The sequence below is a fragment of the Acanthochromis polyacanthus genome, chromosome 5 (genome assembly GCF_021347895.1).
Source record: "Acanthochromis polyacanthus isolate Apoly-LR-REF ecotype Palm Island chromosome 5, KAUST_Apoly_ChrSc, whole genome shotgun sequence".
Taxonomy (NCBI): Eukaryota; Metazoa; Chordata; class Actinopteri; family Pomacentridae; genus Acanthochromis; species Acanthochromis polyacanthus.
In genome coordinates, this window is record NC_067117.1 from 42313749 (window position 1) to 42338017 (window position 24269).

The 24269-nt window shown below is 40.4% G+C and overlaps 1 protein-coding gene across 1 annotated transcript in view; it reads left to right on the forward strand.

Annotated features, from left to right (window-relative positions):
* Positions 1-23793: 23793 nt before the first annotated feature.
* Positions 23794-24269, forward strand: part of plekha6 (pleckstrin homology domain containing, family A member 6) — a 100749-nt gene continuing 100273 nt past the window's right edge. Inside the window, 1 exon segment of the mRNA XM_051947998.1 lies at positions 23794-23973. Within this exon segment, the coding sequence (XP_051803958.1) occupies positions 23942-23973 (32 nt within the window). The 5' untranslated portion in view covers positions 23794-23941.

The following is a 24269-nucleotide window of genomic DNA, read 5'->3' on the forward strand; positions in this document are numbered from 1 at the left end:
TCCAGCACCCCCCATGACCCTAGTGAGGATAAAACAGTGTATAGAGATTGGATGGATGGACTTTAAAGGAGGTAAATACTTGCTAATTTGGCATTATATACAATTAATTAACTGACGATGTGTTGTAGAAATCTGCTTTCACTTTGATATGAAAGAGTCTTGTTTGGAATTTCTTGTTAAAAAAAAACATATTAAACTGACTGAATGGTGAAGAATAAGAAAAATGTAATCTTCCAAGAGGGCGTGAATGCTTTTTATAAGCACTGTATCTGACCGGCTTCACAAGCACTCCTGAGCAAATTTAGTTTCTAGTAGAAAGGGTTCCAACAAAATGTCAGCAAAAAATATGCACAAGGAAACACACATATTTTTGGAACTGTCAAAAACTTGTTTCAAACTAAAAACTATAACAGGACCGCTTACCTGTTCAAATCAGAACCGCTCGGTCTCTTGATACTTTCAACTACCTGCTGAAGAAACACATGTTGGTAGTTGAGTGCTGACACTTTGATATGTGGCACTGTTTATCTTGCTCTCTATATTTCCTTACAGATTATGTCTTGTTTCCTATTTTGAACTGAAGCACGTTGGTCAGCATTGGTTGTTTTTTTTAAAAAAAACGTGCTTTATAAATATAATAAGCTGACTTAACCCTCTAAAGGGGGTAATGATAAATGATTTGAATATTTTTCTGCTTGAAAACACCCCAACAAAGCTGAGTTAGCTGGAAACTGGTGTTCTGGGACTGTAGGACTGATTGGGCAATCTGTTTCCACAAATAGAAATAACAGTTGCTACTGAAAGGAGGTGAGAGCCCAGCTTAAGTGGCAGACTGTGAAAGGAAGCAGTAACAGGAAACCAACAGAACAAGAATGAGTAACTGGACTGAATTCAGGTGGTTGCCTCTAACAAGCTGAGGGATTTAAATTCATAGAATATAATATAATATACACTGTGTGTGTAAACTTGTTTCAAACTAAACGTTGTATTATTCATTAGGCAGATAACAAACTGGACCAACTAAATAGTCTCTGCTGTCGTTTTTAAAGACTTTTCAACAGTCTCTTTTGTTGTTGAGTTCCAGATAGTTTCTAGATGTTCCCAGAGAGTTATTTTGGATGAAACTTTTGTGCGATCTATTTTTGAATTCAGTAAATCCCAGATCTGTTCAGTAGGATTCAAGTCTGGACATTGGCTTGGCTGGTCCATCAGTTCCAGGACTTCAGATTTATTTTTCTTGGTCCAGTTGTCTCTGCACAGCTTTGAAGTCTGCTTGGGGTCCTTGTCTTCTTGGTAGATGAACTCACCACCAATCAGCTTCGATCCAGAAGGGATCCCATGATGCACCAAGATGTTTTGGTAGAACTTGTTCATGATACCATCCATTTGAACTAATTTGTCCATGTCGTTTCCACAAATGGAACCCCATACCATAATGGAATCTCCACTGTGATTCACTGTGGGTGTAATGCATCGAGCATGAAAACGTTCTCCAGCTTTTCTGTGGACAAAATCACGACGATGCTGAAAGAAGAGTTCAGACTTGGACTCATCCATCCAGACTACCTTCTTCCAGTCATCTACAGTCCAGTGTTTGTGCTCCCAGGCAAATTTTAGGCGTTCTTGGATGTTTGAAGCCTCAATGTCTTCTTAGCAGCTGTTCTTCCTTTAAGTCTTGTTCCTTCAGTCGTCTGCCGATGGTCAATCTGTAGACTTTCTCAGATTCTGATCTAGAAGCATTAATCTCTGGCTGAAGATCAGCAGTGGTTGTCCTTCTGTCTCTAGGACTTCAAATCCTGAGGCACCTGACATCTGCTCCAGTTAGCTTTCATTTTTAGCCTCGTCTTATATGCATTCTGTACCAGTCTCTGCAATCCAGTCCCTGACACTGACCACACTATGAGAACGTTTCATGTCTCAAAGACCATCCAGCATCATGGAGAGCTTTAATTCTGATGGATCAGTAATAAAAGCCGCTGTCCCATAATCCTTACTATTATATCTGACTATGTGCTGTATTTAAGTTTTATTTATGTAGTTTGGACAGGTTTAGTCTTCTGATTTATATGTAGTCCCAATCTGATCTGTTGCTGACCTTTTGTAAAACAGAGACTTGAAACATAAACAGAGATCTTAAGCATATGTCACCAGATCTGTTGTAACGGAAACAAGTAGAGACTGAGTACAAACTCATGTATTCATGAGAAAACATTATATCAATGAGTGTGTTTCTGTGAGTCCCTGTGCAGACGTAAGGCTGCTGGACACTGCTGCTTTCCCTGTAGACGTTTGTACTTCTGAGTTATAAGTGTCAAGTCCATACTTAGTACTTGGTTTTGTGAAATGTCAGTTTTTTAACGAAACCCCCACCATGAAGACATAAATGGCTTTTTAGATAAATGTTGACATTGACTATAAAACAACAAATTATACAAAGACACTCTACATATCATAGCTTTTATCACAGAGATTACTTTCATTTATTGGTTGATTTTATTTTTTCATCATCGGTTTACACATTTTTACAAATACAGTGTGGGGAGTGATACCATATGGTTCCAAAGTCTTAATCTACGTAATCTTCTGAGCCTGCAACAAGCTAATCAAGTCTTCTGTTCAGAGTATTCAGTCTGAACCTGAGCATAACCTAAGTGAGGAAAACAACATGAAAAACACCGTCCATGACATCAACAGAAACATGAACAGAGAGGGGAGGTGGTGTCTGTGGAGCAACTGCCAACCTGAGGAGAGTGTTGTAAAGATAAGATACAACTTTATTCATCCACAGGGACACTCCTGGCACAGGTACTGCCCAGAAAACAAATTTACAGAATGTGACAAAATGCAGTTCCAAACCGAAAAGCAGTAAGATATAATACATGACTGAAAACTGTCAACTAAAGTATGAAGTAACACTATTAATTATTCTAAAGTAGGAAAGAAATACCACACATAATGAAATATTACATATGAGGATCAAATATGGGCATGAAATTAAAATATTACACATGATAATGAAATAATGCACATTAAACTGAACTATTGCACTTGAAAAATTATGGCACGATACTGAAACTCATAGAGCATGAATTATTGAAAAAAGTGACATTGCAAATGACACTGACATTGTTGTTCACAACTGAGTGTCTAATAGTTTTGCTGTCGTTCCTACAGAGGGAGGGAGGCATTGTGTGGTTTGATGACTGGTAGAAAAGATCTGTTGTGGTTTCGTTGCTGCACCTCGTTGGCCTCCGTCTTCTGTCACCAGCCACTCAATGATGACAGAAGGATACAACAATATGGAACAAACTACTGTCATATGACAAAATGTTCTTTAATACCAGAAATTTCAGAGATTAATATTAGCCACCAGCATATACTTTCTAAAAACATACTGTAAAGCACCACGGTTTGCTTGTATTACAGATATTGTGTGTATCACAGCACACACAAACTGTGAGACAGTTTTCCTCCATTGAAATGTTTTACACTCCACCCTCGTCCGTGACCAGGAGTGTGCTGGTGCGCCAGATCAGAACCAGGTCATCAATAAGCAAAGAAAACGATCAGCCCATGTTCAGTAATAAGTTGTTGACTTAACTGGACTCTGCTACTCTACAGACACTAATCAATCATTAATAAAGCCATTTGGAGCATGCAGTCTTTCTGTGGGCAGTTTTGATTTGGTAGGGCAGCCTCTCTCCAGAGGATCTGAGATTAGTGAGCAAACTTCAGGTTTAAGTGTGGACTTTCATGATGGCAACGGTGGCTCAGATCTCACTGGGGTACGTTACCATGGTAACTCATACTGACACGTAGCATGCTCCACTGCAGGTTTGTTTGCAAATAAGAGATCAAAGCACCTTAACTACTGACCAATCAACTCTCTTGTAAAATAGCATCATAGTTTGTCAAAGCTCCAGCGGTGCTCGGTTTTTAAGGTAGTATGTGAGAAGGAGGACAAGAGTTTTTAGAGATGCAGTTTTGAAGCACCTCATTGTTATACAGTCTTTCATTTATATTGACACAATACTAACCCAGATACTGTTTTTTATTTACAAAAACAAATCTTTGTACTTTTTAATTTTAGAGGGTTTGCAGTAAGCCTCCCTATTGCTTTGAATGACATAATATTTGTTCTTTCTTTGCTCTCAGAGCCATTTGACAACACCAAGCACTGTAGAAGAATATCACTCTGAATGTGAGATTCCCCAAATAATCCAAACACCACCATGAAAATAGTTTTATTCTTTACATAGCCTGTCTTGGGCTGCACAGTGTCGTAGTGGTTAGCACTTTCGCCTTGCAGCAAGAAGATCCCCGGTTCAAATTCCGGCCTGGGCCTGGGATCTTTCTGCATGGAGTTTCTATGTTCTCCCTGTGCATGCGTGGGTTTTCTCCGGGTACTCCGGCTTCCTCCCACAGTCCAAAAACATGCTGAGGTTAATTGGTTACTCTAAATTGTCCGTAGGTGTGAATGTGAGTGTGATTGTGTGTCTGTATATGTAGCCCTGTGACAGACTGGTGACCTGTCCAGGGTGTCCCCTGCCTTCACCCGAGTCAGCTGGGATAGACTCCAGCACCCCCCATGACCCTAGTGAGGAATATAGCAGTGTATAGAGAATGGATGGATGGATGGTTAGTCTCTCTTATTTGTGAGTGGCATTAAAGGAATATATTTGTAATTTTGTTATACTAACTTGTGTTGCATATCGATAATTTATTTGAATTGTTAAGTAAGAAGCCTACAACTAAGCAGTTTATACAAAATCAAGACATTATTCCAATTAATCCTCATGTTAGGCAGTGATATGTTCACATATTGGGCAATTTGTTGCCAGATTTATCAATGGTTTTGGCTGCAGCAGTATGACCAGACATCTGCGTTCCTTTTAGTCTGTGGTATGTTTTGAAATTCGTCATAATGGTTTAGGATTACAGTGTGTTTTCCCTGTCAGGAATATTAACCTGACGATGTTCATCACTGGTCATCTGGTACCAACACATGATAGAAACATTGTCATCCACCTAAATCTGCAAGGGTCTGTGCAGACCCTTCTGTCTGCCTGCAGCCCAAAATGTGACCCTCTGTACCACCACAAGCATTGAAAAGTACACAAAGACAACAAATAGTGCTCAAAGCAAATGCTTGTTTAGAGGAGAGACTGTAGAAAGAGATTCACTGTCATCCTCACTTTTATAGTTCACCATTAAAAGAGCTGCAGTTGAAGCAGTGGCTGCTTGACTTTGGAGGAGGTTTGATTCCTACATTCGTTCCATCAAATGACAGTGGGAAATTCTAAATTTTTCAGGAGTCCTGTGCCACTTTTGCCCTCTGTACTCAGCACACCTCAGGAATAATCACCAACAGGCACTACAGTTCAGTCTTTGAATGCTATATCCCGTAAAAATTTCGCCTTTGTCTTTTTTTGTGTTCAATATGAGTGGTGTCAGTCTGTGCAGACCAGAGTGAACCTATTGTAGTATGAACAAAACGGCATATCAGTGCTGGTAGACAACTGTTAATCCTGTGTTATTATATTGATTTTACCAATCAGTGCAGCTGCTTCTTTCTAACAAGACCTGTAGAATAATATATTTTCCGATCTGTGTTCCATCAGCTGCAGAGCTTTGACCTCAGGGGTCATCACAACACCAGCCTGTCTATGCAGCTCATTCCATGAATATGTAGCTAGCATTTCCTGCCATGTTGACATGTTTTAATTTAACATTACTTGATTAGCATGACAACATTTTGATGCTGGATGCATTGCACCCACAGTAAAACACAACGGAGAGTCCACTATGGTACAGTGGGTACAGAAAGTATTCAGACCCCTTGAAATGTTTCACTCTCTGTGTCATTGCAGCCATTTGCCAAAATCAAAAAAGTTCATTTTATTTCTCATCAATGTACACTCAGCACCCCATCTTGACAGAAAAAACAGAAATGTAGAAATTTTTGCAAATGTATTAAAAAAAAGAAAAAGTGAAATATCACATGGTCAGAAGTATTCAGAGCCTGTGCTCAGTATTGAGTAGAAGCTCCTTTTCAGCTCGTACAGCCATGAGTCTTCTTGGGAATGACGCAACAAGTTTTTCACACCTGGATGTGGGGATCCTCTGCCATTCTTCCTTGCAGATCCTCTCCAGTTCTGTCAGGTTGGATGGTGAACGTTGGTGGACAGACATTCTGAGGTCTCTCCAGAGATGCTCAATTGGGTTTAGGTCAGGGCTCTGGCTGGGCCAGTCAAGAACGGTCACAGAGTTGTTCTGAAGCCACTCCTTTGTTATTTTAGCTGTGTGCTTAGGGTCATTGTCCTGTTGAAAGGTGAACCTTCGGCCCAGTCTGAGGTCCTGATCACTCTGGAAGAGGTTTTCCTCCAGGATATCTCTGTACTTGGCCGCATTCATCCTTCCTTCAATTGCAACCAGTCGTCCTGTCCCTGCAGCTGAAAAACACCCCCCCACAACATGATGCTCCACCACCATGTTTCACTGTAGGGATTGTATTGGGCAGGTGATGAGCAGTGCCTGCTTTTCTCCACACATACCGCTTAGAATTAACACCAGAAAGTTCAATCTTGGTCTCATCAGACCAGAGAATCTTATTTCTCATAGTCTGGGAGTCCTTCATGTGTTTTTTCAAACTCTATGCTTTCATGTGTCTTGCACTGAGGAGAGGCTTCCGTTGGGCCACTCTGCCATAAAGCTCCGACTGGTGGAGGGCTGCAGTGATAGTTGACTTTGTGGAACTTTCTCCTACCTCCTGACTGCATCTCTGGAGCTCAGCCACAGTGATCTTTGGGTTCTTCTTTACCTCTCTCGCCAAGGCTCTTCTCCCACCATTGCTCAGTTTGGCTGGACGGCCAGGTCTAGGCAGAGTTGTGGTCGTCCCAAACTTCTTCCACTGGAGGATTATGGAGGCCACTGTGCTCTGAGGAACCTTGAGTGCTGCAGAAATTCTTTTGTAACCTTGTCCAGATCTGTGCCTTGCCACAATTCTGTCTCTGAGCTCCTTGGGCAGTTCCTTCCACCTCATGATTCTCATTTGCTCTGACATGCACTGTGAGCTGTAAGGTCTTTTATAGACAGGTGTGTGTCTTTCCTAATCAAGTCCAATCAGTTTAATTAAACACAGCTGGACTCCAATAAAGAAGCAGAACCATCTGGAGGAGGATCAGAAGAAATGGACAGCATGTGAGTTAAATATGAATGTCGCTGCAAAGGCTCTGAATACTTCTGACCATGTGATATTTCAGTTTTTCTTTTTTAATACATTTGCAAAAATTTCTACATTTCTGTTTTTTCCTGTCAAGATGGGGTGCTGAGTGTACATTAATGAGAAATAAAATGAACTTTTTTGATTTTGGCAAATGGCTGCAATGACACAGAGAGTGAAAAATTTCAAGGGTCTGAATACTTTCTGTACCCACTGTATGTGGTTCCATTTCTGGAAATGACAACAAATAAGTTCAAATTGATGCTATCATGAACAAGAATCAATCAATCAAATCAATCCAAATTTATTCATAGAGCACTTTACAACACTCAAGGTGACCAAAGTGCTTTCCAGTTAAAAACAAATAGTAAAATAAGAAATAAAAGCAGATTAAAAGAAAGCAACAATAGAACACACGTCAGGAAAAAAAAGACAAAGTAAAATAAAATGTCACCACATTACTGTGTATTAAAAGCCAGTCTGGAAAAAATGGTGATGGAAAATGGTCTGTGATGGTGCGCATGTCGAGGGGCAGTTTGTTCCAGAGTCTGGGCGTAACGCAGCATCAAGAAGGTTTAACACAACATCTTGGTACATCATGGAATCCCTTTGTTGCACCAATAAATGCATCTTTGCAATGTAGACAGTGTGCAGAAGCCTGTTTGACCTTTCCCTATCTCATGAAATAGATGTGTGAAGAGCTGCTACAGGTTTAAATCATGGCAAGTTTGTTGGTCCCAACATAGAAAATGAGGCTACATCAGTTTAACCTTCACACCGACATCTAGAAAACCACAGCTGCCTGACATTCATGCTGTTCACATCTCTGCTGTTTTACTTCCTCCAAGCAAATATTTCTCCTAAAATCATCTTCTCTTGGCAAGCCTCATTGTCAGCGTTATCTTGAGAAACTGTATCAGTGGACATATAGGAACTATGGGGATCTTTTAGATTCTGGCGACAGTAAACAACCAAAGTTGGTGCAACTGGGACAAACAAGGATTTTAGCAAAGCTGTGTGTGTGTGTGTGTGTGTGTGTGTGTGTGTGTGTGTGTGTGTGTGTGTGTGTGTGTGTGTGTGTGTGTGTGTGTGTGTGTGTGTGTGTGTGTGTGTGTGTGTGAGAGAGAGAGAGAGAGAGAGACAGAGAGAGAGACAGAGAGAGTGAGAGATGAGCATGTATGTCAGAAACCAGGTAGCAGCAGCTTAATGAAGTGGCTGTTTGTTCCTGTTTACAGCTGCTCAACAATTCTGCAGTGTCATTAGTTCCATAGTCTGTGAGGCTGCAGTCCTCTGCCATCACCCACCTCTCTGTTATATAACCCTCATCCTACCCTTGATGCCGTTTGATCCCTCATTCTGCTTAAGAAGCTGTTCCTCTGCCATCACTTGGGTGGGGTTTAATCTGCAGAAACAGCTAGTTGTCCATCCTCTTGTATTTCAAGACATCTGCCAGAAACAGATTACGGTGGGCAGTCTCGATTCTTTGAGTGCCGTAGCTGAATAGAAAATGCTGCTCACGATTTGCTTTAGGTTTTAAGTTCTTCTCAGTTCATACCTTGCTGTAAAGTCTCTCTCCCTCTCAAATACTCTCCAATCAAATTTACAACTTTGAGAAAGGTTCCTTGCAATGTGTTGCGTAGCTGGATTGGGATGCTTCATGGAGTAAACTGTTGTTCTATGCCTACACTACTACAGTAATATGTAGCTTAGCCAGTACCAGCGCCTAATGATGACGTTTCACAGTTGTAGCTCCAAAGCAGTTACATCTAATTCATTTTTATTTCTTATTTTTTGTGATTTTACAGTTTGACAAGTTTACTTCAAATTCACTTCACAGTTCCATGGAAACACGGCTTCTGAGACTGTTCTAGTAGACCAAAGACATTTGAAAGTGTGATGCTGTTTGTCATTTATAAGCAACGTGAGCTGCTGTTGTAGACCATGGTCACATGCTGCAGCAGCAACATCCAGAGGCCACAGAAACTGTTGTTAGGCATATGAACTAGGGGTGAGCAATTTGAAATGTGACCTGTCTTTCAAAGGGATCGCCCACATCATGGCACAAAGGGTGCTGTACCTAAGTATTTAATTTCAAAAGTTCAGTTATTGCCAACAGCAAGCCTCGCCCATTCTGTCTCTTCCGTGTTGTGGAGAGGCAGGTTAATGGCTGGTGGTTGAAAGGTGTTGCACCCTTGTGGTCAGGATTGTCCTGCCCTGTGCCGGCTGCTATCAACTCACTCATGTGATGATCAGGGAGCGCTTTTGGCTTCTTTAGCTAGTAGTGGATCATGTCACGTGTTCTTGTGTTGCTCTTCATGCCAGAGACTCGTTGTTGGATGCCTGCCTTGTTCATGGTCACTGCTTCGTGTTCTGGGAGGTTGCTGTGGTCTGCTCTCATGTCCACTAGCCACTTGGAATAGTATTGCACAAGGCCTTTTTCTTCCAGATGTCCATCCAGTAGTGTTCAGTTTCGATTCTGGGTGGGTCTGCCCCTGTGCTGTTTCTGTCATGCATCTGGGAGTACAGTCTTGGTGGATCTTTGGAGAACAGGCCATTTATTCTCTTGGCCTCCTCTTCATTTGAATGACCTTCCAGGACCTTCAGCAGCCAGAGCGCTGACTCTTTGCTTGGCATTCTCTAGAGCCCCAATTATGGACATATTGCTGTGTGTATGAGGTTTTTCATGTTTGGCCACTGCAAAGTCTTGGCCAAACTGCAAAGTGCTGCTGGCCATTGTTGTTCCAGTGTGTCCTAAAGTGGCAAAGTTCAAGAAGTGTATTCATCATGAACTCTGGAGAAGGGTACTGCCTGTAGCTCTATATTGTCACTTCTATCTCTATATTTTTTATTCTGGTTCTCTATTAGTGCAGCTTTGCATGATTCACATTTTTCAAAATGTTTCCTGTGTTATACTGACCCTTAATGCAGTCCCTCATTTCATCGTCTGTTTGAAACAAGTTGTTTTATTTCCTCTCTCTTTATGCCCTCCTCCCAGCTTTACTGAATACTTTGATTGAGAATACTGCGTGTTCTTGCTGGTGTGCAGTTCTTCAATCTACCCTGTAACATACTGGCTCATTCTTGATTGGAAATGCCAATTTCAAAGTTCTCCATACATGTTTGAGCCCACATTTGATGCTACATGAACAGCACCAACACCAGCAGAAAAAAAGATTACTATAGGACGTCTCTGGTCCATATTTATGCTCATTACCTGCTTGTTGTATGACATAAAAGTTTTCATCTTGACATAAGCCATTTTTTGCTGTATATGCTGCTGTTGCAAGTAGGAAATGCACCAGAATGCTGACTGAAGTGAAAAATGTCTGCTGTTAGGAAATGTCAAAGTTAAAGTATGAAAATGTTAAATACTTATGTGTCCCTGTACCATTTGTATGGACTATATTAAAAAGCTGAGCTACTAGTCAAGTAGAGTGTTATGCAAGAACATATACATACATTTAGAAAGATGACTCAGTTAGACGTGGGAGGGATCCTCCGCCTTAGTATTGAGTCATTAGTAAATGCTTTATTCAAAACAGATAATCTTCTTGGTGAATGGCGTCAGGAGAATCGCTTCCTGAAATAGTTCATTCTAAGTTCATTTGAGGTTTCAGTCTATTTCAAGCAAACATTCAGGGATACGCTCACTTAGTTAAGGTACCTCACAGATGATCAGTCTAAATGTACAGCATCAAGCAAAAGGTTGGGCACACCTTCTCACTCAAGCATTTTTTCCTATTTTCTGCATTTTTTTACAGTGTTATTTCTTTTCATGCACTCAACCCATCTCTTTCATCCAGCTGAGTTTAAGTCAGGTGATTCAGTCACTGTCCATCGTGGTCAGATAGTCCCTACATTGACTGGAGGTGTGTTTTTTTAACAGCATAGACTGTATATTTTTACACAGCACATTATTGTGTATACTTTTATACAGCCCATTCAGTAATTGTCCAACTGAATGACAACTGATAGTCACGCTAACTGCAAACCAGATGAAGCTGGGTGTTGCTGCTGAAAGCTGTGGTAGCCATGGTGGTAACCTGAAACCTACCCCTACACAACTCCATATGTCTTCTTTCATAGTGTTGATGCCTTCAGTGTTGTCCTAAAATCTAGAAAATAGTAGAAAGAAGACCGTAAATATCATACCTTTTCTCGCAAGCTAATATAAACCATGTCATTTCTGCCATTTGTTGCCCAAAGAACAGAAGAGAAGCTCTGCTTTGGCAGAATGGACTCTTTTATTTGAACATTAGCTTTTCTTAATAACTGCACAATAATATTTATCTGTTATTACTACTTTGTCTGTCTTAGAGCTCAGTGCTTCTCAAATTCTGGTGGATCCTTTAGAAATCAGAATTTCAAACTAAATCACAGTCTGTAATTTGATGTTGGTGAAAATATGGAATTTCTCTTCCTCCACCCATTCTGTCTTCAGCAGTTTGAAATCCTTGGAAACAGAACAAAGTAAAAACCTAAAAGTGACTGAGGTCTGAGAAAGAACGAAAAAGAGACAAGGCTAGAGAAAGAACGGAATCAGAATAAATGACAGGAAAAGGAATGATATGAAGGAGAAAAAGAAGCCTGTAAATAGAGGAGCACTGAGGGAAGCAGTGAGGGAGATGGAGGCAGACAGCAGCGAGGGGGAGGACGGGAGGGGCTGATTGTTTCTGGAGCTTTGGAGGTTTCAAATTTCTCTTTCTCTTTCTCTGCTCACGATTGAACCTCTTCCTTTCTTTTCCTCGCTCTCTTAATTTTTCCAGACCAGTGGGGCTTTCTGCAGACCGTTCTGTTTCAGCCAAGTCCCAGCATGTTGTAGGCAGCTGCTACCGACAGCCAGACTGGAGGGAGAAAGCAACAAAGAAGAGGAGAGAAGAAAGTCGAGCAAGGAATGATAAAAGAAGGTAAGTTCTGCTGCATGTGGGTTGTTTTTTATCTGAAATACTGGAGCAGGAGAAAGTAGAGGCAGTAATAATGGAGGGAACTTAGTTTCTGCTCCTTTGTATTCAGTTTCTTGCAACTGAACCAGAGTGAAACGTGCACGTGTGCTGACACACTTCTGTGGACCAAACCAAGCAGCTGATATGAAGGACTGTGAGGTGTGACCACAGGATAGAGAACCGTATGTGTGTGTGTCCCACTCAGGAGGCTCTGTTTTTTTCATGTAAATATGGATTTGTTTAGGTCCACAGGAGACAGGAGGATTAGCATTGCAGCTAAGCAAGTAACTTCTGTGGATAGGGTCAGCAATGAAGACGCATATTTGCCATCTTAAAAAGGCCAATCAAAAAATTATCTCTTCATACCAATGTTCAAAACATTGGGATCACTTACAAATGTCCTTATTTTTGAAAGAAACACAGTTTTTTTTTAAAGAAGATAACATTAAATGAATGATAAATCCAGTGTAGACATAGTTAATGTGGTAAATGACTATTGTATCTGTAAACAGCTGATGTTTAATGGAATTTCTCCATAGGGGTACAGAGGAACATTTCCAGCAACCATCACTCCTGTGTTCTAATGCTACATTGTGTAAGCTAATGGTGCTGAAAGGCTCATTGATGATTAGAAAACCTTTGTGCAGTTATGTTAGCGTTCTTTTCCTAGAAAATTTTCATAGAAAAAACAGAAAATTGTCTGAGTGACCCCAAAGTTTTGAATGATAGTGTAAGTCTTTATGTAAGCTATAAATTATGATCACTATTTCAGCTTGCTCTCAGATGCCCCTCTTCTATGGAAGTGTAAAGCTTTATATTGCTCTGTACGGTCTTCCAAATGACCAGACACCAGTGTGTCCTTGGTGTTGCAACCAATAATACAACCAGTCCAATTAAATGAGGCAGCATCTCCTATTTTCTGCAAGACAACATTAGTTGTAGCATATATTATATTCAAAAACAGAAAATGCATGACTTTGAGAATATGTTGAACAGCTAATGACAACAAAAAGTCGAAAGAATATTTTTCTCCAAATAATTTAAAAATGTATTTCATAACACAACTTAATCACATTTCTGAAATGTTGATAGTTTGGCAGACAAACTCTTGATTTATTGTTCAATGAAAGTGCAGAGCCTCATTACACCTGAAGCCACATAAAGACTGCCAGTTTCCAGGTCTGGATTGTGGCCAGCTCTCCACAGGCTCTCTTCCACTCAGGGCATGTCTTGTTTACACTTTGCCACACCATTCAGAAGTTTCCATTTCCAACCTTGAACCCATAAATTATGACATGTTTGAAAATACACAGCTAGTGGTGCCCTGGTGACCTGTGGAGGAAGGTGGAAACCATTAAAAGCAGCTTTTTCGTCCAGCAAGGACCCTAGGCTAGATGTCATTCCCCATCTCTCCCTCTTGTCCTTGCTCTGTCCTCTCTCTGCTGCATCAGACCTGAATATGAAAGACTGACAGATTAGTTTTAATCTGATCTTGATCTTATAAAGTCTGCAGCAGGTTTTGAAATGCACTGTACAGAACGACTACTGATCAGAGTAGTCGTTCTTCTGTTGAAAGTGGATTGCTTGTTTGAGCACTGACTGTTTCTTCTGTTCATCCATTTTATATAAACCCCTCAATCCTCAGTAGGGTCGTGGTTGGGCATAAGACTATCCCAGTTGACTGAGGGTGAAGGCAGGGTTCACCCTGGACAAGCCACCAGTTTATCACAGGCCAACACATAGAGACATTCTTCAAAGGCATAGAGATTGTGGGGTGGCATGGCTCAGTGGGTAGAGTAACTGGAAGGTTGCCGGTTTGATCCTTGGCCCGTTGAGCTCATGTCAAGGTGTCCCTGAGCAAGACACCTAACCCCTAATTGCTCCTGGTGGGTCGTGGTTAGCGCCTTGCATGGCAGCTTCCGCCATCAGTGTGTGAACACTGCAAAATCTTACCAAGTCTATTTCTCTTATTTTTAGTCAAAATGTCTCATCTCACTCGATTTAAAGGCATTAGAGGAGATTTAATTTCCTACGACTTTGAACGTAGCATGCGCATGCGCACATACAACCTCTCCCTCACCCCCCTCTAACCTCCCCCCCGTAACATTTACGAAGAAACGCCCCCCTCCAGAAACTTGCGTAGGACTCGTGAAGTTGTCTTTTACGGCTGGGTCCCCCTGGATCTTTATCTGCCATTATGTAAAAAAAGATGAGCAAAACAAGTCGCCAGCTAACTACGAAGCTATACCAAAGCAACACATACAGAAAACACGTAAGTCCAAGGCGTACGTAATCTACGTAACTCGGCCTGAGCCGGAAGATTTTTGATTGACAGGAAAGGGAGCAAAGCAAACGCCTCGGTCCGAGCGCTTTGATTGGCTGATGTTTTTCAGGTCCTGCCATGTCCACAGTTATTTTTTTTTAATTTTTTATTCTTTTAGAAACCATACATACAAGTCCACTAAAGGTCAGTATATTCATTTTATGTGAATCAGACAAATTAAACAACAAAAACATCCTCCATAATGCCTTTAAGATAAATTCACTTAACAAGATACATTTCAGCAAGATGGTGAGACTTGTTTTAAGACAACGCATCTTAAATATCTTGTTAAGTCAAACAATCTAGAAATTATCTTGTTTTAAGTTGAATTTTACAAGAAAACTCAAAATAAGTTTAACCCTCGTGTTGTCCTGTGGGTCAAATTGACCCGTTTTAAAGTTTGAAAATGTGGGAAAAATATTTTTACAGTGAAACTTCTGATGTCCACATTTTCAACATTTTTAGGAAATATTTCAACTTTTTTTGTGGAAACAAGAAATGTTAAACAAAATGATTCTTTAAGAACATTCACATAAAAATCAACCAAAATCCAGCGGATTTCGCTGGATTTTGGTTGATTTTTATGTGAATGTTCTTAAAGAAAATATGAGAAGTTTTATTTGTATATATGTAGCCACATTTTTACTCATTTTTTTGCCAAATTGGGGGGATTTTTTGTAAATAAAACTTTTAAGGAAACTTATATCAGAAGTTTTACTGCTAATATATGTAATCAGATTAGAGTCTGTCCGAGACATTGCCCGTCACTTTAATGTCAACATCACCACCATTTACCGTCTCCAGCGTCGATACAACACCACACAGAGCACCGATGACCTTCCCCGAAGCGGACAGACTCTCCAGCTTGCAGACGTCCGACGGCTTGGTTCCTCTCAGTTTGGTTTAAGCGTGGCATAGTTAAACAGCAAGTGAAATGCCTATGATCTTGAATGAAATTTATACCCACTGAAGGTGTCGATAAATCGTGCATATTCAGTTGCATGTGCAAAGTGTGAATCATGTCCACATCATCAATGCATTGGTGTATTGCGACGATTCGTTTTCCGTTTTCGATATTCACACCAACCTTACAAAACACAACAGAAAATGTTAAGAACACACCATGCACCACAAAGAACCAAATGCATTTTTGTTTTGGGAAACCAAATTTAATTTTTCATCGGGTAAAAGGAACTTGCGTTTCTTTTGCGTGTGAGTATATTTTTAGGATTTTTTGGGGGATTTTTTTACTGACTTTTTGAAAATATTTATAAGAATTTTCTTGCCAAATTTGGGGAGTTTTTATTTTCAAATAAAACTTTTAAGGAATTATTGGAATTTTCTTCCTGAAGATTTTGCAAATTTTCAGAAATTTGGGGATTTTTTTTGCAGATTTTTTGGATTCTTTTCAGACAAGGAAACAATATTTTTTGGTGTCCGTAAATGAGGACAACAGGAGGGTTAATACATCTCAAATTAGGAGGTTACATGAAAAAGAAAATCTATTTTTGAGTGAAAAACTGCTTTTTTTTAGCATGTCTGGCTTACTTTAAGACACCTAAGCTTGACAATCCCGGTAAAATATAGCTGAAAATAAGTTTTCTCAGCTAATTTTAAGATCTCAGTATTCTAAACATCACATTTTATTTCAAGAAATCTTACCAAGCCATTTTTCACTTGTTCTATTGGCAGACTTTTTTCACTTACTTCAAGGTAAAAGTCCCTTGAAATAAGTTTTTTGTTCTTGTTTTGAGAGGGGCATTTTTTCCAGTGAATATGTGTGTGAATGGGTGAATGTGACATATCATGTAAAAGCACTTTGGATAAAAGCGCTATATAAATACAACCATTTACCATTTAGAGACAAACAACCAAGAGCACTCACATTCACACCACATTTAAAATCATCAGTTTGGACTGTGGAAGGAAGCTGGAGCACCCGGTGAGAACCCACACAGGCAAACAGGGACCTTCTAGCTGGTAGACAACAGTGTTAACCACCCAAGTTCACTGTTAGAATGAATTTTGTTTGGACCTGTTGCTGTTTTGGGACAAACCAGCACCAACGGCCCCTCATCTACCTGAGCATAACACTGAAGTTAGGTAAGGACAATTACAGCAGCAGACCTTGTTTGGGGTTTAGTGTTGAACAAAGAAATGGAATCTGTGTCTCACACAGCTAGGGCAGGTTTTTCTTTTACTTGTAACCTCAAGTTGGGATGGTGGTGACTTGCTGAAGTTTGTAGTCACCCTTTGTTGTGTTCTCTGCTTTTACGGAATGTGCTGTACGTTATCGGGTCTTCCAGTTCCTCGGACGATACTTGGTATTTTGTAATTGTACTTTTCTCTGTGACTTACAGATACTGCATGTATTGATTCATTGATTCATTTGTCAGTCAGGAGGTCCCAGCACACAGAAAGAGGGCTGTTCAAATGAATCAAGGAAAAGAGAAAGTTATGGAACTCACTCATTCAATTTTCAAGTTAAGTTGCTTTATTGGTATGAAAGTCATTATTGTCAAAGCATCTCAGACAATAGGATCACTACATTATAGAGTAATTAAAGAAATTATAGAGCAAATAAAGAAAAATGTGTATTATTTCTGAATTAAAACGTAAACGTGTGTCTCACTGTGGGAATAATTAAGTGATCAGTGACAATTTAAGATGTATAAACAATGAACAACGTTAAAGTAACAGAATACAGATTGGATATAGAAATGAGGAGAGAGTATGAGCTGTGAGGACTGCAGCTGTCATGTCATGTTGTGCTTGTTGTCTCCTGGGTTGTGACATGCTCTCATATATTTTACTGCTTCTTAAGTGCATACATTATTTTCTTCATCTATATGTTGCACTTTTATTTCGGCAGAGAGTGAATCAAAATCTCCTTTTCTCTATCTCTCTTTCCCTCTTTGACTGTTCCTGCACTCACTTCCTTGTCCATTTTAAAAATGGATTAAAAAATGTGTGTACAACAATCTGTTTATCGGTTTCATCTCAGCTATCCTAACACCACATTTTGTTATATTTTAAGAGACAGTATTACACTAATTAAGAGTAGAAACACATTATTTTTATGTGTTTGTTGTTGGTTTCTTTAAATGTAACACTTGATCTGAATATTCAGAGTTTTGATGCAGCCTCCAAATCATTAAATCTGCTCTGAGCGCTTTGAAACTTAAACAGTGAATTTATGAACAAGAATTCCAATGATCCGATAAGTGACAAATCAAAGGCATGTGTTGGGCCACCGTGAGCTGCCAGAACAGCGTCAGTACACCTCCCTGTCGATTCTCCAAACCTCTGGTCCTCTGCTGGAGGGATGGAACGGCATTCTTCCAAAGCTTTATCTCCATCTTATAAGGCTGTGATTTTGCCAATAGAGAGCACTAACACATCGGTCCAAAAGGTGCTCAACTGGGTTGAAATCAGGTGATGATGAAGGACATAGAAAATGATTCACATTATCTTCATCTTAATCAAAGCATTCAGTGACCCCCAGTGCTGTATGGATGGGAGCATTGCCATCCTGGATATCAGGATTGAAATGTTTCATCATGGAATAAAAGTAATGCCTGAAGACGGGAGCCCAAAGACGTTGGGTTTGGTCCCTGGAGATGCTCTGTTGTCAGGCCTCTACTGCTGCTGTCTTTGCTAAAATGCAGCTCCATTCATTCAGATCAGGTGACTGACTTGGCTGTTGCAGCACATCCCACTTCTTTGCCTTAAAAAACTCGTTGGTTGCCTTCACAGTATGCTTTGGGTCATCGTCCATCTGCACCGTGAAACATCGTCCAATGAGTTCTGAAGCATCTAGCTGAATATGAGCTCATATCATTGTCCAAAACACTTCACAATTCATCCTGCTGCTGCTGTCAGCAGTCACATGATCAATAGTACTATAGCACCTCTACAGCCTGAACTAAAATGGAAATTTTTAGCTTACATTATTGACCAAAATCATAATACTGTGAAGACAGAGTTGACATATAAAAGCTGTTATCGCAGTGATTTCAACACGGTTAGTTTAAAATTTAAAAAGATACCAAACCTACCAGACCATGTCTCTCACAGCTGAAACCACCTTAAACAGAAAGCAGAGAAAAGGATCTCAGGGCCACGACTGAGCACCTGATTTATTCAAGAGTTTTCAGAAATCAACAATGAAGAGTGAAGACACAAATTTGATAGGCAGTACTGAGTGGAAAATATAATCTAAAGTTCATTTTATGTATTGTTTGATACGATATCGATGTCCTGCTTTAATCTATTATGTGTAGCTATGGATTAATAGCATTTTTAACACTTTTTTGCAGTTTGATTTTGTGACTGCTTGCTGAGGAAATGTCTGCATCTAAATCCTGATGCGATGGAAATGTCTAAATCCTGCATTTAAGCAAATTCTAATGAAATATTTCTTTAAAATGTGTTTTATCATATAAAAGCCATTTCTATATGGGACATGTTTGTCCCTTACCCCAAGAATCAACTAAACCCACCATGTCTTAACAAAGGAGGGGGTCTACAACACCAATTATCAGTTACTTCTAATGCATTCTTGACATCTCTTTTTTAAGTTTAATCACCTTTAACATCCTAATTCACTGACCTGGCAGTACGTCTTGAAGATAGCACCTTTTGTTTGAACCCACCCATTTTTTCATGTGGCCAACAGTATGCGAACATGTCACTGACAGGTGTGTTCTGTTATCCTGGTGTGTCCTATTACATCGATTATTCAAACAATAAATAGCGCTCAATGTCTGCATTCAGTTTCAGATTTAGGTTTTGCCTGTGCAGACTGCATCTATAGTTAGAGGTGTAACCGACATAAAAACCAGAGCGCTGTCTATGGGTGAAAAACAAGCTACCGTAAAGCTGAGAGAAGATGGAGAATCAATCAAAGCCACTGAAAAAGCATTGGCCATAATCAGTACAACCATTCAGAATGTCCTAAAGAAGGAAGAAACCACCGGTGGACTCAGTATCAGATGTTGAACGGGTAGACCAAGAAAAACAGCAGCAGTTGATGACAGAAACATGGTGAGAGCTGGAAAGAAAGACCCTAAAACAACTGCTAGTGATCAGTAACAACCTCCACAGGGCAGGACTGAAGGTACCACTATCTACTGTTGGCAGAAGACTTCATGAAGTACAGAGGCTACACCAGAAGATCAAATCGCTCATTAGCAAGAAGAACAGGAAGGACAGGCTGGAATTTACCAAAATGTACAGAGATGAGTCTCACAAATCCTGGGACAAAGTTTTATGGATTGATGAGACAAAGATGAACCTTTACCAAAGAGATGGAAAGGCTAAGGTTTGGAGAAAAAGAAGATCTTGTCATAATCCAAACATACAAGCTCATCTGTGAAACACAGTGGAGGTAAAGTCATGGCTTGGGCTGCATGGCTTCTTCTAGGACGGGATCTTGAATCTTCACTGATGATGGAACACATGATGGCAGCAGCAAAATAAACTCAGAAGTTTACAGAAACATTTGGTCTGCCAATTTAAAGAGAGATTCAACCACACTGACTGGGAGAACCTTCATCATGCAACAAGGTAAAGACCCAAAACACACTGAAAAATCAACAGAGGAGTTCATCAGGGGCAAGAAGTGGAAGGTTTTAGACTTGTCAAGTCTATCTCCAGACTTCAACCATACAGCGCTGCATTTTAACTGCTAAAGAGGAGACTGAAGACAGTAACCCCCCAAAACAAACAACAACTAGAGAGGCTGTGGTGAAAGCCTGGAAAAACATCACAAGAAAAGAATGCTAAGGTTTGGTGATGTCAGTGGGTCACAGGCTTGATGCAGTTATTACAACTAAGTATTAAGTCTTATTCACTTTAATCTATTTTAAGTCTTTGTGTTCCAATACTTTTGCTCACCCAAACATGTGGTGTTTCTGTACAGCCCGATCTCACGAGGATTCGTGAAACTGTCACGTAATTTTTTGTTTCGGTTTCGTGCGCACCAACACGATTTCGTCATGTTTTTCGTGCCGCTCACCACGAAATGCACACCAATGTATTTTAAACGGCGGACTTTTCGTGCCACTCAGAACGTATTTCAAACGAATGGGTATATTATATTTTTAAAGTAAAACCGTGGCGAATCCAACGCTATATTTTGCATGACATCGTCCCTAACCATAACCCTAACCATAACCCTAACCATAACCTAACCATAACCCTAACCATAACCCGGTGGTACACTTACCAATTTGTATAGGAATTTAAAGAATGTCCAACGGCTGCAAACGCGATCACACAAGCAGTATACGCCGATGGACAGCTTAGATCGTCATGAATCCGCCGGTATAAACCACTTTCAGATGTGATTACCACAACGGGTTTCGTTGTGAGCAACACAAAAAACATTTTGTGGTGAGCGGCACGAAAAACATGACGAAATCGTGTTGGTGCGCACGAAACCGAAACAAAAATTTACGTGACAGTTTCACGAATCCCCGTGAGACCGGGTTGTTCTGTAACCCACTTCTGGGTATGTACACGTCGCTACCTAGGTTCGTAGAAGCTGGGAGTAATAGTAACAACCACTGGACACAGTTATATGTTGTTATTGTCAACTTTAGTTATAGAAACTATTTAACAGTACACATCAAGATTACAGTACGATACCTACAGGCCCAATAAAGTGAGAAAAAAACCCATAAAATGTCCATTTGAGGTATTCCGGTTGAAGTAGTTTGTTGTGGATCCAATCAGAGTTCAAACCAATAAGTCAAGGGGGTTGTCAAAGTCAAGGAAAGGTATCCAAGTAGGCTCTCCTTGGTGTCGGTCAGTGGAACTGACACAATCCTACCACAAAATCCGCTGAATGGTGTGGTGGTGGTGGTGGTGGTTCAAAGTTTGACTGGGAGGTTCGCCATCAACTGGATCGCTGATCAGCCTCGTTGAACATAAGGGCTGGAGCTTCACAATTTCCAGGCATTAATAAGATCTGACCTGCATTTACAAAGCTGGTCTATAGTCCATGTTGTAATGCAGTATCATTCAATGAGATCTATTCAAATGTTGTACAACATTAAAATGTATCTTTTCCATTAAGAAACAAAATACTACAGTTCACAAATTGATAACCATAGTTATTTCCAAAATAAATGTTTCATAGTGGCAGAATATACCATTTTAACCTACTGTAACTACAACAAAGTGCAACTGTGTGATCACATTTTACTAATGAATTCACTAATCTATAAAGCACACATTACCCTTTAAGGTAAAGTGAATAACTTGTCCTCTTCCATGTATATTGTCTCTCTTTTTAACCCTTCTGAGCGTAGGATTTGAGATTTTTAAAGAAATAAATGAATTGCATTGCTTTTAACAACTTGAACATAAATTACAGCTTTGCTGCTTTTATCCATCTTAATTGACCTAAAATGACATTTACCTTTGTGTTGAGCATGAGTTTAACCTTCAGTCACATATATCAACAGTAACTCGGCACTTGACAGTGTAAAAGTCTCACAGTGTGCTTATTTTAGCGATGCAGGAAGGATTAACACGAATTTTCAAGTCAAACTCTCAAATAGATGCTTTTAAACACTGCATTCTTCAAAAACAACATAAAATGTGCAATGCACTGTAGCATTGTAGCTAGCATGGTCACCGCGTGGTATTTTCACATACACACTGGTTAGAAAACAACTTGGTAAGCTAGCTTACCAAGAGGGAGGTTTTCATTTGGAGAAGACAGGGCAATTATAAGTGCGGCTTCAACGGTTCTCTAACCTCTAAATTTCAATCAGTTTATATAATCAACTAAGTAATTTATTGGTTTTTCGTGCAAGACGAGCAGTTTTTCATACCTTTTTTCTCTCCTTTTCAACTCTCACGGCAGCAGCATTAGCGACGTTACGCTACGTCGAATGTTTAAGCGCACTACTTCCTGTCTTATCCAAATAGAGTTCCGGTTTTCAAAATAAAACTCACAATACATAAGGTCAAAATAACTAATGATCCAAAATTAATAAAAATGATTATTTAACCCTTCTTTAGGCGGGTTACATTTCCATTACAAATAATGTTATCCTTAACTTATACCTGGAAATACAAGCTGAAATGTTGATCTCATCTCATACATTGATGTCAAACTCAGATGTTTTCAGTGTACAACAAAAATAAAAGAACTGGCCTTTTGGAAGTGGGTGTAGATCATCTGTGGGGTATCTGCAAGATTGCAGTTTTCAGGCATTCTTGTGTAAGAAACAATCAGACTCTTCCCAAAACTACGTTTGCAAAGTCTGTAGGACTTATCCAAGAACCCTTTGAAACTGCTGCTTTAAGGATATAAATAAGGAGCTAAATTAAGGGTCATTGTAATGATTCTTCCCTCATCAGGGAATCTATGAAAATGGCAGGAAACCCTTTGGATGTTAATGTCTGTCCTGCTGATGTCAGGGTCAATGATCTGAGGGAGCAGACCAGCCATTTATATTCTGAAACAACCACAAGAATCTGGAGTGAGTCTCCACTGGTAAACGGCTAACCTTCACTGTTTCTCGTGATTTAGATCCTAAGAATGTCCAACTGGAGGTCTTCTCACAGCAGTTTTGACAGGAAACAAACTCTGTAGATTTAATTCTGCATCCCATTTATGCTACTCAAATGATCACCTGTGGGTATAGGGTCACATATTTTCACTCTGATTACTCATCCCACTGCCTACCACTATGTATGGGCTGTTCTCTGTACTTAGGGTCTCCAATAGGAGTACTCTTAGCTAGCCTGCCACTCAGGTGGCTCTGCTCCCCTTCTGGTGGCCTACCATGGAGCAGATCTTCAGGAGCTGGTGGACACTTACCTCGTCTATTCTCAAACTGCAGTGTCCCATCAGAGTCCTGCATATCTCCTCCAACAGCTTCCCACAATGCCCATAGTCCCACATCTCCTTTACTCACTGTCATTGTGAGTGTTGATCATTTTATGGTTGTTAACAGATTGGACTGGAAAAGAGCCTGAGAAAGAGATGCAGACAGTGACAGAGAGAGGGCTGGGTGGGTCGGTGGGGGAAGACAAACAGTTACAGACCATTATATGGAGATACATATACCAGGCTGAGGGAACTGAATACGCTGAGATCCGCAATTCAGCTCGAAAGCAGTGTGTGTGTGTGTGTGTGTGTGTGTGTGTGTGTGTGTGTGTGTGTGTGTGTGTGTGTGTGTGTGTGTGTGTGTGTGTGTGTGTGTGTGTTGTGAGAGTGAGAGTGAGAGAAAGGAGGGGGACAAAGAAAGAGAGGGACGTTAGAAAACAGGCAGAGAGAGAAAGGCATGCAGACTGTGGTAGAGAGAATTTTCTCCTCTCCTCCTTCTGGCCAGCTGCTGTCTACCCCTCTGTTCATCTTTCCATCTCTCCTCCATCTGCCTGTTCGTCCATCCCATCTCCTGCACCGCTGGTACATGACAGATCCACGGGAGGATGTTGAAGTTCCGTGTGGACAGGAGAATCAGGTAGGTGGAGGGAGAAAAGAGGAAGTGACATGCAGAGCTGGGGTTAGGATGAGATGCAGAGAAAAGAGAGAGGAGGAGGGGAGGCTGATGGAGGAGTGGACGGCCAGAAGCTTGGAGGTCAGAGATGACTGCAATGCAGTGCCAGCAGGAAACCTTAAGCCCTGCAGTGTCTGTATGGCTGGTGTGCTCAGTGGTATGTAGCATTCTGTCTGTTGGTGTTGGATATGAACTTCTGCTGTGGGAGAATAATCCTGTTTACAGTCACAATGTGAGGGCTTACCTCCCATATGAGGAAA